Raw genomic sequence first — 16,324 nt, forward strand, 5'->3', positions numbered from 1 at the left:
TTTTTGATTTATTTCGTTGTGTCTGTTATTTAATTCCGAATGTATATATTTATTATTAGTACAACGAAGTTTCAGTTATTCTAGAACAACTTAGATAGTTATATACTGTGACAATATCAAAACTATAACCAATTTTATAAATAGTTTCGTGTGAAGTACAAAACAAAAAACAAAAAATATTATTACTATTTAGATAATGTTAGACAAATAAAAACAATAAAAATATTGTTATTATTTAGATAACATCGGATAGAATGAAAATATTTACTTTATTGTTAATTAATACTCATTACGTGTCCGTATTAGGACGTCTCTACATAATATTAAACAAAGTCGCTTCCCGCTGTCTTTACGCTTAGAACTTTTAATATTGGATTTGAATGTGGCTTACATCAATAAACAGAGTGATTCGAGAGGAGGGTTTATATGTATATATGTATAATACTTGCATTTTATATATTCGTTTTCGATGACATAATTAAACAAACAAAAAAATGATTGTTTATGTTAAATATTTATTAGTGCAGCTAGAATTGTGTTAGTAATACATTAAATAAACAATACCTCACCTCACCTAACCTTGACAAAGTTGAATTTGTACTGTGCCTGGTTTGTTCCTCGTTTAATGTCAATTTCAACAGTTGTTTAACTCGCTAATAATGTTTCACGAAACATTAGCACGTGAGGTTACACAAGAGCCAGTTTTATTGACAACTTAATCTTATGCCGTCACTGCGATTGCGGCACCAAAGCTAAACTCAATTACCAATTCAATCACAATATATTTTATCTATATTTAATAAAACAGCATTTCAAAAACATCATGTTCAGGAAGCATAAGCAAGTTCAGAGAATTAATTTATAGATTTATAATAAGCGAATCCTCCTTGGTTTTAGCTTTTTGTGCTACTTTATTGTTAGTTTTAATTCTCCTATAATTTAAAAAATAGTTAAAATATATTATTAAATTAAAAAAAAAAACAGAAATAGACAAAATTCATATGATATTTGACAATTATCAAGAGTCTTAGTTAAGGGTACTTGATTAGAAAACATAATACTCTTGATACTCATTTTATAATAAGTATTAACATTCTTAGCATTCATAGAAAATATTTTACATAATAATAATACACAAGCGCTACATCTTTCCTTTGTGAAACGAGATTTTTCACAATGGAAATTTAACGCTGTGGAGCTTATTCGAAATTCATGCTGTATGTTGCAGTGTAGACCTTTATGAATTTATAGTGTTCCACGACAGAGTTAACGTCGTACAGTAATGTTTGTTATATCGTAGTATCAAGCATTTTAAGAATATAAAGAGACGTGTACTTATACGCACGTGAAAAGTTCTACTTCTTCGAAGTTAAAAAAAAGTTTTTAATTTCATGATAATTGATTACAATGAATTAATAATGATTATCAGTATAGTAATACTTACGAATTTGAATATTCACAGTTTAAATTCGTAATAAAATAAACATCGTAAATCCTATTATGAAGGTAAATTTTAATGTTTTGGAAGCAAATACTAAATACTGTTATCATTTCACCCATGTAATTTTTTTTTCATAGCACGCCCATAGAAATATAACTTTCATTTTAACCAATTAAAAATATTTAAAAAGTATCATAAATTTATGAAAAGGAAAGCATTTATATCAGATTATGCTTGATCCAATATCTGTCATTTAAATTCAACGACTAATTTATTTAAATATGTGATAATAAGCACTTTTAAAAGAGACAAATCTTTCAAACGACTCGTAGTTGAAATCTAGCGAGTAGAACTATGAAATACGTTTTACTGATTTGAATTAATTTTCTTATATATATATAATACATATTTATAATTATGAATACATAGAGTTAATCTATTTATTTACATCAGATTAGAACGGCGATGTCATTTCTATTAACTAGATGATTAACATAGTGTAATAATATTTTATGCAATTAAATCTATACTAATATTATAACTGTGACAATAACTCTGTCTGTCTGTCTGTTTGCTCTTTCATTACCAAACCAATGAACCGAATTTGATCGTATGAGCAAACTTGAACTCCAAGGAAGTACATAGTATACTTTTTTGCCTAACACATGATAACCAATCCCCTAAAACACGAGCGAAGCCGTAGGCGACAACTAGTATTCATAATATATCAAATTAATATAATCATTAGGATTACTGTATATCCTAATGAATGAATGACTAATGAACACAAATCTGTCAACTTGTCATTAAATAATTGATGCCCTTAATACTCTGCAAGAAATTAACAGTGATTTATCTAAGCAATAAAATAAAATTGAATCGTATTTCTGTGCTGTTCAAAATACCAATACAAACACTATATTAATTTTTGATGTCTGTCTATTTATCCGGCGGATTTATCTTTAAAGCGGTTAATAATGACAAATGTATATTTTTTGCTTATTATAATAATTAAATGTTGTACATTTATTCGTTTTATTGCTTCCATTGGTGACAGGAGGTCATGATTTGTATTACCATTCCTCGCGGTCATGATTCGTATAGAAGTTACCGTATTTTTAATGTTTGAAGATTCCATGAAGAGTCATATTTTCTTCCAATTAGTTATTTATTATGAAAACATACAACATGAGTGAAAGTAGATGCATTAATGATTAATAATCAATACTTGTTTCTGATATTATATTGATATAAAATATAAAAAATATAAAAGTCAAATATAGAAAATAAATATGAAGCAAGATAAACTTGAACATAAAATTCAATTTCAAGGTCTATCAAAAGTAAGCTTTAAGTTGTTAGTTTAAAGTTTAGATTTGTTTAATGTTATTTTATATTTCCAATTATGTAATTATAATTACTAATAACTATTTTAACGATTTATTCCTCTTAAATTTTACATATTTCAGGATAAAAAGCGTTATTTTGCTTTTACCAATATTGGTAATATGTAGATTTTTTTATTCATGTTAAATACAAATTTTACGCTAGCAAATCCGCAGGACACAGATAGTCTTTAATATAATCATGTGCAGACTAATTAGTCCTATTTATTTATGATTATTCTAAGTTATTTTTTAAATTTATGCATTGTTCAATTTAGAAATATTGTAATATTGATGCGAATACATTGCTTTAAAGAATAGCTTTGACTTTAAGGATTCTGAGACATGGTTATATATTTTTTCGTATACATCATATAATATTTGTCACGACTCACAATACGGATTATTCATATAAATTTCCAAAAAGATTTTTCAATAATTTATATACATAACTATAAATAATTGTCTATGTTGTTGCCTTAATTTATCTCTTTAATTAAAAAATACTGGTGAGATAGGATATAGTTGTAGAATATAATTGTGGTTTAAAAACAATAATGCAAAAGTTTATATATTGATAATGACTCGTATTAACCGATTCTGACAACGCTATCCAATATAGGCCATAGGCATATCAAGGGAGAACAGCCATGTACGCAGGTCATATTATAATATACAAGTGTGTGAGCAAACACGGATGCACTCTCTATTTCCTCATTCTTTTAAGCTAATAGGACGTCAAAACTAAAGCAACCAGAAATAGTTCAGGCGTAGCACTAACGCTTTCTTTTCTAGGATTTTAGCATCGGCGGCCTTATATCTGGCTGCTAGATTAGCCGAGATGACTCAGTGACTAGAACCTTAGCCAAAGATTCCAGGTTCAAACCCGCAAGCATTACTGAGTTTCCATTACCTTAATTGATGTTTATATTCATTCATATCGTGCTCAGCGAGGAAGGAAAATATCGTAAAGTAACTTTCATGTGTTAGATGAAATTCTGTGGCACGTACATCCGTATATATAACAGCGTGTTATAATAAACTCTAAACCTTTCCCGTAAAAGAAGAAGAGATTTTAGCCCAGCAGTGGAAAATATAGTCGCAGCTACTTTTTTAAAGTATATAACCATCAAAATTAATAAAATATACTTTGCACATTTCGTTATTTTAAGTTATCGCTCAATTCAAAATTAAATATAACAAGGACAAACGAAAATTGCAAAATAATAATTCGTCGAATAAATATATAACGTGAAATACAATATGATTGAGTATTCTAAGTAGGAAAAAATCACACATATATAAATTTGACATTTAAATAAATATCAAATTTATATTTTGTTTTCATGTGAGTTGATTACTGGTTGCTTTTAATTTGAATTTAGTAAACATTATGGAAGGTTTGCAGTTTATTCCACAACTCGTATGCTCCACTGCTTTTGAATATATATTTAAATGTATTTTATTAACGATGAAAAGCGATTAAATAAATAAATATGTAAAAATAAGACGAAAGCCACAGAAAAGTCCATTTTTGGTTATCATACTGCAAGAGACAAATCCGATACAGATGGCTTTCATAAAAAGAAACCCAATAGAGGGATAAAAAAGGCTGCTGATATTGATGATCGATCTTGTGGCGCCCGCCAAAGACAAGGAGGGGTACCCATGGTTTTTAAGTGGGTATTCTGGTATATTAGAGCGCACTAAGCGTCCTGGGTACCAGCGAGTCCCCGCATACTCCTCACTTCACGTGGTAGAAACGCGTAGTTTAGAGCAAGATAAAAAATAGACTGTTGGTAATGTGAAGCGCCTTCCCCCCGTGTGGCGAGGAATGCGACCATTTGATATTTAATTTTCACAGAAATGGTTACAATTATCTTTTAGCTTCTAATTATCGAACTTATTGGTAACGATGATCTTATTTAAGCGTTTCATTTTCCCGAACCCGAAAGTTCAATTATGAATAAATTGAGTTTAAAATAATAAGCAGCTCTTTTGCTTTTCGACTAGGATGAAGGGTTTCAATTTCAGATTAAAAGATTAATTTAATCTATTAAAATTTAGCACTTAGGTATATCATTTTCTTATTATTTGGAAATATATATATAGTTAGACGAATTTCAATTTAAAAAACGTCCTAATCATGAAAAAGTGTTTCTAAATTCTTCTGTTCTTCTAATTAAAATAATAAAGTCTATATAGTATTTTGGGTAGTAAATGTAATCCAACGTTATGTGTAAATAAATTGGTATGAAATTTTCGATGCATAGTGAAATTTGGTAAAAATCTCATATTTCGGATGGCTGTCTTTTAAATTACGACCTACGAACCCGAGACGTCTACACAGCTGGAGATAATCTTGGGGACCTTACTTGATCTAAAAGCATAGGTTATTTAAATATAGAAGTGTTGAATGTGGTGTTGGTCTGTACTCAGTTTGATTAAATATCTATTATATATTGTCTAACTAGTTAATCACACACAATCAACCGAGATGGCCCAGTGGTTAGAACGCAAGCACGACTGAATTTTCATGTGCTTAATTTGTGTTTGTAATTCATCTCGTGCTCGGCGGTTAGGGATAATATCGTGACGAAACCTGAATGTGGCTAATTTCAACGAAATTCTGCCACATGTGTATCAAACCCGCATTGGAGCAGCGTGGTGGAATATGCTCTAAGCCTTCTCCTCAAAGAGAGAGGAGGCCTTAGCCCAGCAGTGGGAAATTTACAGACTGTTAATGTCTATAATCACTTGATCATAACAGGCAATTACGAAGCACTCCATTGTTAAAAAATGTTATAAGTACGTTAAGTGGTATTTTTATAAAATGTATAGACAAGAAAAAAAAAACACAATAAGTCACGCAAAGAACTGGGATAAAAGAAACAAAAAAGAACATCGTTATTTTCATTCATAATATTAGAGGTTAAGGTTGAAATCTTGAATTCAAACTTTATTTTCTACTAGACTAAAATTTACATAATAAAATTTGAACAAGTTAAGATTTTATAAATAAAAGAAACCTTAGATTTTTTAGTATTCTAATCGTAAATTTCTTAGAATATATATTCTACAAGAGTGTAAAAAAAGTTTTAGTAGTATCACATCGTATGACGTCATATAATTTTATTTTGTAAAAAAATCTTATTTTTATTTTGTAAGTTTAATCGTATATCGATTAAACGAATACTTGATATAATATTTCCTCCGCGTCTAAAGTATATTGAAGCATCTACGTGAAGAGTTGAGTAAATATTAGGTAATTTGTCCGCAAATACGCTGTTGGAGCATTCCTTTACTCGCAGGTCGTAAAAGTGGAAAGCTTTTTACGTAGTTATGTACATCCTAACCTTTTTTAAGGATAGTTGACGTAAAATATATATTATAAAGATTTTATAAATCAATTACTAAACTCTGATGTGTCCGCGTAGTATTCAACGCACAATTTTACGAAGAACAAATAATAATATTAAAAAGAAAATCACTTTAAAGGATGCTGAAAAAGCAAGAGATTTTCGAACTATAATAATAATAATTATTATTATTATTATATTCTGTTTAGTGTAGTGTTTATGAAAAATATTTATATAAATTAATTGAAAATGAAACTTTAATGCATAAGAATCAAATATCAATTTTCATTTACGTAAATAAAAAATATTATTGATATAGCCATCGCAAATGAAGTATTGAAATAATGTTAAACCAATATTTCACGAATAATAAATTCTATTATAAAATATCGACCTGAAGTATATTGTGACGCTCAAACTAGACAAACTCCACTATTTAATTATTTATCGTTACCGTAAAATGTACTGGCTAGACAGTGTTAATTGCTTTTAAGCAAGAGCATTCTCGAGTAACACAGTCTTATCAAAGTTCCTTCATACTGTGTACATACAGAGACATTTAGTGACATACAATAAAAGCGCAAGATATAATAGAGTATCGTCTCCAGGCTCGTCTGAATTGCATAAAGTTATCAGTTATTCAAATCTCCATCAGGATTTATGTCGCTGGCCTTTTGAACATCTGCGCGACATTCTAATATTAAATATGTATACGGAATACTATATAATACAAATATATTGTACTGTTTACCAAAAGGACAAAAAAAAAGAAAGAAAGAAAATGAAAAATTATCTTTACGACCTTTAGATATAACATAATAAATTAAGTTTGATGTAAGGTGGTCGAGTGTTATCATATTAATTAAAAGAAAATTAATAAAAACTCTTTTTTATAAACATTTTTTTTTTAATATTGTTATAAGTAGTAGTAAATTTAATGCAATATTTATACTTACTACCAAAACGAAATTTAAAATATCCACGTATGTTCTATGGACGATATAAAAATAGTCTAATCAACCTTAGGAAATGTCTAGCGCATCGGAATATAAATCAAACGATTCTGCAGTGTGATTATCTTTATTTCAATCTGAAACTACGTAAAGTCGATAGAAAATATCTGGACAAAATCACTGGAATGAAAGGGATTTTACGAAAGATACTAAAGTTAGCTTCCAATCAGTGTCTTATTCAATCAAACGTATTAATGTTGTCTTTTATATTAATATTATTATTTTCTTTGATTAGGTCATATGTATACGTAACTTAATCACTAATTTGATATCAGATAGGCTGACAAATTATTTTCATAGCTTATTTTGATAAGATAATAACAATATAAAAAAGTTATTTTTTTATTTTCTTTCGGAATTATTTTTTAAAATATTTCACAAAAAGGACACATAAATATAATTGACTTATGTATATGTTTTTAAATTCAAACTAAACAATTCGAATAGGCGCTCACCGAGGTACAGGCTATTGGTTTTGTTTCAATCGCTTAATTGCTTTGTATAAAGCTTTACATAGAAATCCCACTGGTATTAATAACTACAACGACCTAAGAATTTAAGTTAAAGTCGACTTAAATGAACTGTTTGAAATAATTCAAATTGTTCTCTAGAAACATTAAGTTTCGCCAAGGGACGTATCGTTATTGATTTAACTTACCGAGATTGTTACTTGTACCTTATAATGCATTAAAACATTCTTGATAATTTAGATGCATAAATCTCAAAATATCTCAAGATTTTTTTTAACTAAGATAAAATTAATTTATGCCTAAGATAAGCATTTTATAAGCAGTGTAATAAAGAGATATATGTTTAAATAGTTGTCGTCCGCGGCTTCGCTCGCGTTTTCAATAGCTCAGAATAAAAACGAAAGACCGCTTTCTTGGAATTTTAATAGATTTAGATTACTTTCAAAGTTATTGATAGTTTATGTATTATAATAATTATATTGATAATAATTAAGGATTTGTCGTGATTATAACTTTTTTATTTTGGACGCGTATTCGATGAGGCATTGAGGCATTCGACTTCAAGACATTGCGATAGTTTAAAATATATTATAATAAAGTAATTAGTAATTAAATAATGAATGGTTCAAACAAGTATATCGAAAAACGATTAATAACAATTATATTGTTCATAAAATTGCAAGTAAATAATCGCAGAAATGAAATTTGCATATTAATTTTTTTTTTATTTTCAGCGAATACAACCGATTTGGGAGTTTTGGATCCATCGCTTTACAAAGCAGACCTTCTAGTTGAAGATCAACTGTGGCCTGAAGGACACGTGGTGAGTAATAAAATATTTTAATTTAATTTATTGTATTTAATTATGATGTGAATGAACTGTTAACCTTAGTTTTTAATTAGTGTAATAAACTATAAAATTAATTATTTTATATGATAATGGTTGAATAATATTTGTTTTAAAATAATAGGTATACAATTGCTATACACAAATATTTAAATTAATGTTATGGAATACTACTAATGTACGCTACACCTGCGTGTGAGGAAGGCAGGTGTTAGGTAACTTTAGTGTTGAGTATCCTATAAGGTATCTCTGTTCCAAATTCAATTCAAAACTGAGCCGCCTATGCGTGATTGAGTATTACATTAATTAGTAGGATTGCAGTTAAGCCACGTTTTTAAAGAAGTTATCGTATTATGAGTTCCATGAATCGGATAAAGATATTTATATTTTACACTAAATATATAATTGAAAGGTCACAGATAACATAAAAAACGACTACAATAATTAAGAAGATATTTTAATTGTATTTCTAAAATTAATAAATTAACAACCCTTTAGTTTTAATAACTAAATACGCTGGAATGAACTTATATTTTCTAACTACCTTATTGGTCTAGTGGTGTCTAGCTTATTGGTCTGCAGGTTTTGAGGTAGTGGGATAAAATCCACGGCTGAGCCATTGAACTATATTGGGTTTTTCTAACAAGAACTTATCAATAGAAATCTGGAGTTTAGGAGTTAGTTCTTACACTTCCGTGCCTCGAAAAACACGTGATACTGTTGCTGGGTCTACCGACATTTTTTCACTGTTAAAGCTCCGGCGCAGTTGGCTAGTGTCTAAAGAATACATGAATAAATGCAAACATTTCTTAGTTGTTTATATAAATCACACAGATTTCCTTTCATATTATACCAAAAAATTTAAATCTATACTAATATAGGAGGATACGTTTCTTTGTAATACCTAACAAAAAATACTTAGTCAATATACATAAAACTATTATTAAAAATGCATCGCATTTGAAGAGGATTTTTGTATATGACACTATAATATAACTAGCCGCGCTTTACAGTTTCAACAGTTTAAAATTTTGTCTATTGACGTGAGAAGCGTGATTTCCGTTTTCGTTATTTCTAAAAACTAAACCGAAAAAAGTAAGCTATATTAAAATTTTATATAACATTTTGTTTCTGACATGCAATCGGTAAACTGTTAATAAATTCCATAACTGTGAGAATCCATTAGACTGTGACAGCCTGTTTCACCGATCCAATTCAATTTTAAATTTCGGTTACAATATTACTTATGTGTCGACGGGAATAAGTCAGCTTATACAAGAAGCGTTAAATTTATTTCACATACGAAGCTTAGGATATAATTAAACTCACTAAAAGCATTTCGGCTGTTTAACTTTCGAGGATATTTGAGAATCAGATTTATCCATTTAGTCTTACATACTTAAAATGTTTCGTAACAAAATTATAAATCACATTCAAAACTCGTCCAACTTTAGGGATGTTTATTGGTCTTCGTAATAGAATTAATATTCTAAATTTGAAATATGTTTAAATAAAAAAAAAAAATTGCCAGTACTTTACGATTTTTTTTGTATCGTCAATTATTTTTCACGAAACTAAATAAGTATACATTAGCATAAAGTTAGTATTTTTTTAACAATAATAACACTATCTCCTTTTTGATATTGGTTTATGCATTATCTTAAAGAGGCTTAAGGTATTATCTTCTAACCAGCTACAGTTTACTATTAAGGAAAATCCTTATATTATCAATCAAGGGAATGTAATTTATTTGAACGAAAGCTAGATCCGTCGGCTTTCTGCTCGAACGAAGTTTTAATGAATATTTATGCTAGTACTTTATTACCGCAACTTGGGGATTTTACTTTTTATAAAAAAAATAAGAATGTACCTGTAAATATTAACGAGAAAGGAGGTTTTATTTTAATAAAGTTACTTCGTTCTTAACATCATAATTGATTGAGATCGTTGCTTACGAATATAATTTTGCAAAAATGTTTTAATTTTTTTTTTTTAATAATTCTCATGTGTATAGTTACATATATTTATAAAATTATGATAATGTCTTCCAAGCCGGTTTAGACCACAGATATTATTCTTAAGTGAGACAAACTATTGCTAACTAGAGAAGCATTAAGAAGAAAATCTATCACAAACAGAAAGAGTTCAGGCGCAAGACCAACGATGTTACGAGCTTTCTGAGTCATGGGACTGGTTGCACTTCCGACATACGTCAGAAAAACACATAGCTATGATACGATACTATAATATTATTATACGTTCCCACATACATATCTATATATTGAACAGTTCGTTACATTATTGTCCTTTGTTTGTCAATTGATTTCCTTAAAAAAAAACCTTGCAAATGAATTGTGATCGAACTTCGATCACAGTACGAACACTAGTACTATTTCAACTGCAGTAGTATTATGAAATATTAATTCTTAATTTAAATTTCACAAAGTAAATGATAGCAGAACCAACAACATTAAAATAAAAAATTAATAAACTCAAACAGAACATAGCTTTAAAACACATAGAATATTAAACGCTAAAGCGATATAATTTCAAGTATGCGACCGAGAACCAACTCTCATTTTTATTTCCCTAGGGGCGTGTGTGGTTCACGTTGAAGTACGAATCGGGGACTGAGCGTCTTCAGGTGCATATTATAAAGGCTAAGCATCTACCTTCCCGTACACCCGCTCTTGCTAATGCCTGCGACCCTTATATGAGGTGAGTTGAATAATATTTCTTTATTTAATTTAATACATACACTTTAAAAGATTTGAATATCTAACATGAGCTAAGTGACTTAAATTTACAGATATACAAATGTATTTCTTCATAATTTATTTATCATTTATAAATTAAGGGTCGGGTCATTTAAATATTTGAAGTATACCCTTTGATCACGTCTGGTCAAGAAGTGGAATGCATATTATTTTTGTCTACGCGCATGTATTGAATTATTATTAACGTACAAAAAGAGAGTGGGAACTAGTGTAGAACAAATTTTGTAAATATATTATTTAGAAATAATTATTCCACTCTACGCGGCACCAGACATTGCCTTTATGCTTCCAATTTTTATACAAATCTCCGTTTTAAGATCAACTCTTTGGCTGTGTTTATGAGAAAAAATTATATGTATGAGCGTACGCATCTAGAGTAAAAAGAATAGTTTCGAATGCAAACTAATTTTAGCGTAATTTATATATATATATATATATAATATAAAAAGTTATTACATACTAGTTATTGTCAACCTTGCTCGCGTTTTAGGAGTTGTCAGGTGGTAGGCATATAGCTTGAATCATACCAAATGTCATTAAGATGTCAGTGGTTTGGCCGTGAAAGAGCAACATAGAGATAGCCAGGAAGAGTTTTAGTTAGTAAAATATAATTAAATGAGTTTTATAGAAAACTTCAATAATGTGAAATGTATGCACCTACATATAATATAGTACACTGAGAAACACTCTCTCTGCTTCCTGTTTACTTACTTCCGTCACATACGCGAAAAATTTGATTGAATACTTCGTATGGCTATACAATTTCGTTCGTAATAATCATAACGTTATGTTAAATTAAAAAGGTATTTTTTGAAAAACGAATTTTACTCCATAGCCATCTTTTCATCCAACGTTTCTAAAAATGTAACGTTAAAACATTTTACAATTCAAGATTTATTAGTCTTAAATTAAAAAAAAAAAAAACATTATTTTATATTACGTACAACGTTCAGGTGTGTCTTAAGTGAGGCCCCTAAGTAGTATTAATCCAGGGCATCCTAAACTCACGGTCTTGCCCTTGGTAAATAATATCCTCTATTAATTAGGAAACATTTGGGCCTTATTTCTTATATTCCTAGTGTTCAATATGCTTTTACTTTATTGTTTTTTTATTTCGCTTATCTACGAAAATAGTTCTCTCTCTCCCAACAAAATTTTTGACACTTCACACATACACAAACCCCAGAGAGTATACAGCGGTACACAATATAACAATTTTTAATATTAAAATTTAAGTTATTTCCAGAGCAAGAAACGATAGAAGAGTCTCTGAAAAATGTGTCTATAATTTTTTTTATAGGTAAAAAATATTTTCATTTTTAAATTCCATAATATAAAACAATTAATTTAAAAAAAAATACTTTTAAGAAATGTAATTTTCGAGAAAGATATGTTATATTTTACAATTTTTTAGCGTTTGAAGCAAAAAGGTGGCTATTTTTTTTCGAAGTAACATAATACAGACATGAAATATCTTCATGGTAATTACTTCGTGTTTATTAATCTCGTGCTCAGCCTCGTATTGTTCAAATGAATTACATTTTATTTATTTAAAAAATATATATGTATACCTACTGCATAATTAAACAGTTTTTTCAAATAATTATGCATTATACGTATTTTTTAATACGGCCAGTTGAAAGGTACTAAGTACATGCTTTGATAGTGATTGCGGTTTCGAATTCACTCATGATAAATACTTATATAAGCAAAGCGGGTGTTGGTTGTGGCTGGGCGCTTGTGTTTCCAGATCTCTACACCGATCCCTGTGAAAATTTATATGTTAAGGGTTATTTTATTGAAGCTTATTCTATATGCTAAGAAGATTACGGGTTAATTGATATCTATAATTCATCTCGTGTTTAGTGGGGAAGAAAACGATTGCATGTATATCCACCAAACCACATTGGACCAGCGCAGTGGAATACTACAAATATTCTCCTCAAACTAAGAAAGGACGTAAATCAGTAGGCAATTTCAAACTAATGCTGTTTTTTAGTTCTATATGTGTGTGTTTATGGTACAAGGACACAGAAACCTTCGAAACAAGTAACATTGAGAATAAATTTTAGGTCGTATTTGAGTTTTAGACGTAGTGTCACATTTCCGGATGTTCCGGGACATTACACAAAATAATATATTTCAATAGTAAGGTTTTTTAAATATATTCATTACGATAACCTGTCTATAACAGATTCATTTATCATCCTTACGTAATATTTCAAAAGATAAAATGAAAAGAAAATTCTCCTTTGAAAATTTAATCTTTATCCCGACCAGCCAAGGTTACTTCAATCTATTTCATTTTGTACGATGAACGGGTAACAGTCGAGTATTACAATTATAAATAAAGCGTAATTTAACAAGAATATTATAAGAAAATATTTTAATAACTCAGGCACTAACTTCGTTTTTAATAAATACTCCTGTTCATAATAAATACTCCTGTAAATTCATACGTTATAATTAAAAAATGCATACGTAAGCTAACTTGTTTAAAATATAATAACAGAGAACGGAAAAAAAATCGGAAGCAACTGGAGGAAACAATAAAATTCGTTTATATTGTCAAAGAGCGGGAAACTGCGCGAGTGTACCCTCGTTAACACAAAGCGTTACAGCATTTTATTGCAATACTACTATGTAACTATTTTTTAAGATTTACTTTTGACTTAACAGGATTCAACTTATGCCCGATGAAAGGCGAGTTCTGCAAACGAAACAAAAGAAGAAAACTTGCAATCCGTTCTACGATGAAACTTTCGTTTACCAAGTGAGTTAAAACGAACAGAGTCACCTCTTCATTTGTTGTTAAATGCTTATTCAATTATGATTTTTCATAAGCTTTGATTCAACTTTGTCTGTTAGTATTTGTGGACCAAATCTTATGAAACAATTTGATTGAAAACAGTTATACCCAGCCGATTATGCTGAAATTCTGTACAAATTTGGTGGTAGGGCTTTGTGCAAGCCTGTTTGTGTATCACCCGCTCATTAGATGTTCTACCGCCAAAACAGTAATTCCCACTATTATTTCCGATTTAATGAGTGCGTGAGCCGGTGTAAATACAGGCACGGGGGGCATAACATCTTGTTCCCATGGTTGTAGTGCGGTATATACATATACATATATATATATATAATCTTTGCTCAGCCGCCTTCAAATAAAATAAAATACACATGATGGTTTTGACAATACTGTCTAGTAACAATGGTGGTTTTGAATATACTTAAATATCGTGCTTATTATATTCAAGTGATGAAAATGATTAACTACTGAGTTCCAGTTTCATGGTTCATTCCAAACCGGTTTTTGCGCATAATATAATTTAAAATACAAAATATATTTTTATTTCTGTAAATTTACGACTCAAAAGTACATTTTGATTTATGTGTATGTTACTTAAAGTTATTTGTTCAAAATGGCTGTTAAGGTGGTTACCTTCTGTTATAAAAGCTTTTATTATATTCTATTAAATTGTAATATTCTGTTGATGACGCTTTATCATTTTAAACTTGCGTTTTACTTATTAATTGCGTTTTACTATTTATTTCATACACGGTTTACGTATCAAAAGTAAGGAATAAAAAAATCAACATTAACATAAAAATAAATAATAATTGGATTTTATGTGTTTACCGATTCATTTATATATTTTATTATTTGTATACCAATCTTGTTCTTAGAATTATATAACATGACACAATAATTGTGTTATAAACGGAATTGAACCAAAGAATGAATTTATCTCTGTAAGAGCTTGCTTCCTTCCCTAGGGAGAGTAATAATGTATGCATATATTATGTTTGTAATTACATCGATATAAGCACAGTGAAAATATTATACTATTCAAATTATATTCGTATAAATTTGAAGTATGATTATTGAAAGTAAATTCAAATGTTACATAAGTTTACTATTGGCCACTTAACATAAAAAAACACATTTTATTTGATTTTATTTTATGATTAAAATTAAGTAATATTTGTTTGGTTTAGTTAATTATGGTCGGTAATTATAATAAATTCGTTGCGGTGTAGGCGTATTATCGGCAAACATTTTGGTTGCTTACAAAATATAAATTATTATTTACGTAATATAAAAACATTCAACTTTTAACCTTTTAACAATTAATATCGATTTTATTTGATATATTATTTTTATTAATTTCAATATAAAATATCGATTTAAATCTAAATATCGAAAAATCATTGCCTCATTTTATAAAAAAAGTATATTTTATATTGTTAAACATAAACTGACAGCCGAGATGGCCCAGTGGTAAGAACACTGGGCCATCTCGGCGGTGCATCTTAACCGATGATTTCGGGTTCAAACCCAGACAGGCACCACTGTATTTTCATGTGCTTAATTTGTGTTTATAATTCATCTCATGCTCGGCTGTGAAGGAAAACATCGTGCGGAAACCTGCACGTATCTAATTTGAACGAAATTCTGACACATGTGTATTCCACCAACCCGTTTTGGAGCAGCGTGGTGGAATATGCTCCAAACCTTCTCCTCAAAGGGAGAGAGCCCAGCAGTGGGAAATTTACAGGCTGCTAATGTATAACTGATAGTAAGGTTACGAGTATATCTCGTATATCGATTTAAGATCGACGGTTACTAGCAAGAACCATTGTTGTCAAGTCGACGCCTTGTTTTAACTTAAGCATATAATATTCACGTCCGCTAATAGAAGCGACACTCAAACCAATCAGCTGAGTACGGCTTAATTTTGAGCATCACCACCATTAAATGGAGTTCACGAATATTCCTTGTATTATATGCAAGGAAATGAAATTCGCTTATTTAAAGTAAAACTACGAAAACTGGTGAAGTGTAGGTACTAATAATATTACACACCAAAAATATTGTAGTTTTTTTTAATAAGACATTACAAAAACTGCCTTCTTCTAGTATAAACAGGGTATTTTTTAAATCACAATATATTTGCGTATTATATAAATATATCATAAACTAGCTGTAACTGCGTCTTCGCCCACGCGAAATTTATAAAACTTTACCTAT

The 16,324-nt window shown here is 29.3% G+C and overlaps 1 protein-coding gene across 2 annotated transcripts in view; it reads left to right on the forward strand.

Moving 5' to 3' along the window:
- The window catches only part of LOC113400342 (synaptotagmin-15-like), a 77,776-nt gene that overhangs the window by 51,095 nt on the left and 10,357 nt on the right, over positions 1-16,324 (forward strand). For both annotated transcript variants that reach the window (XM_026639875.2, XM_026639874.2), the window contains exons 6-8: positions 8,403-8,491; positions 11,109-11,233; positions 13,972-14,065. In XM_026639875.2, coding sequence (XP_026495660.1) covers positions 8,403-8,491; positions 11,109-11,233; positions 13,972-14,065 — 308 coding nt within the window. The remainder of the gene's footprint in view (positions 1-8,402; positions 8,492-11,108; positions 11,234-13,971; positions 14,066-16,324) is intronic.

This window comes from Vanessa tameamea, chromosome 17 (genome assembly GCF_037043105.1).
Source record: "Vanessa tameamea isolate UH-Manoa-2023 chromosome 17, ilVanTame1 primary haplotype, whole genome shotgun sequence".
NCBI classification, from domain to species: domain Eukaryota; kingdom Metazoa; phylum Arthropoda; class Insecta; order Lepidoptera; family Nymphalidae; genus Vanessa; species Vanessa tameamea.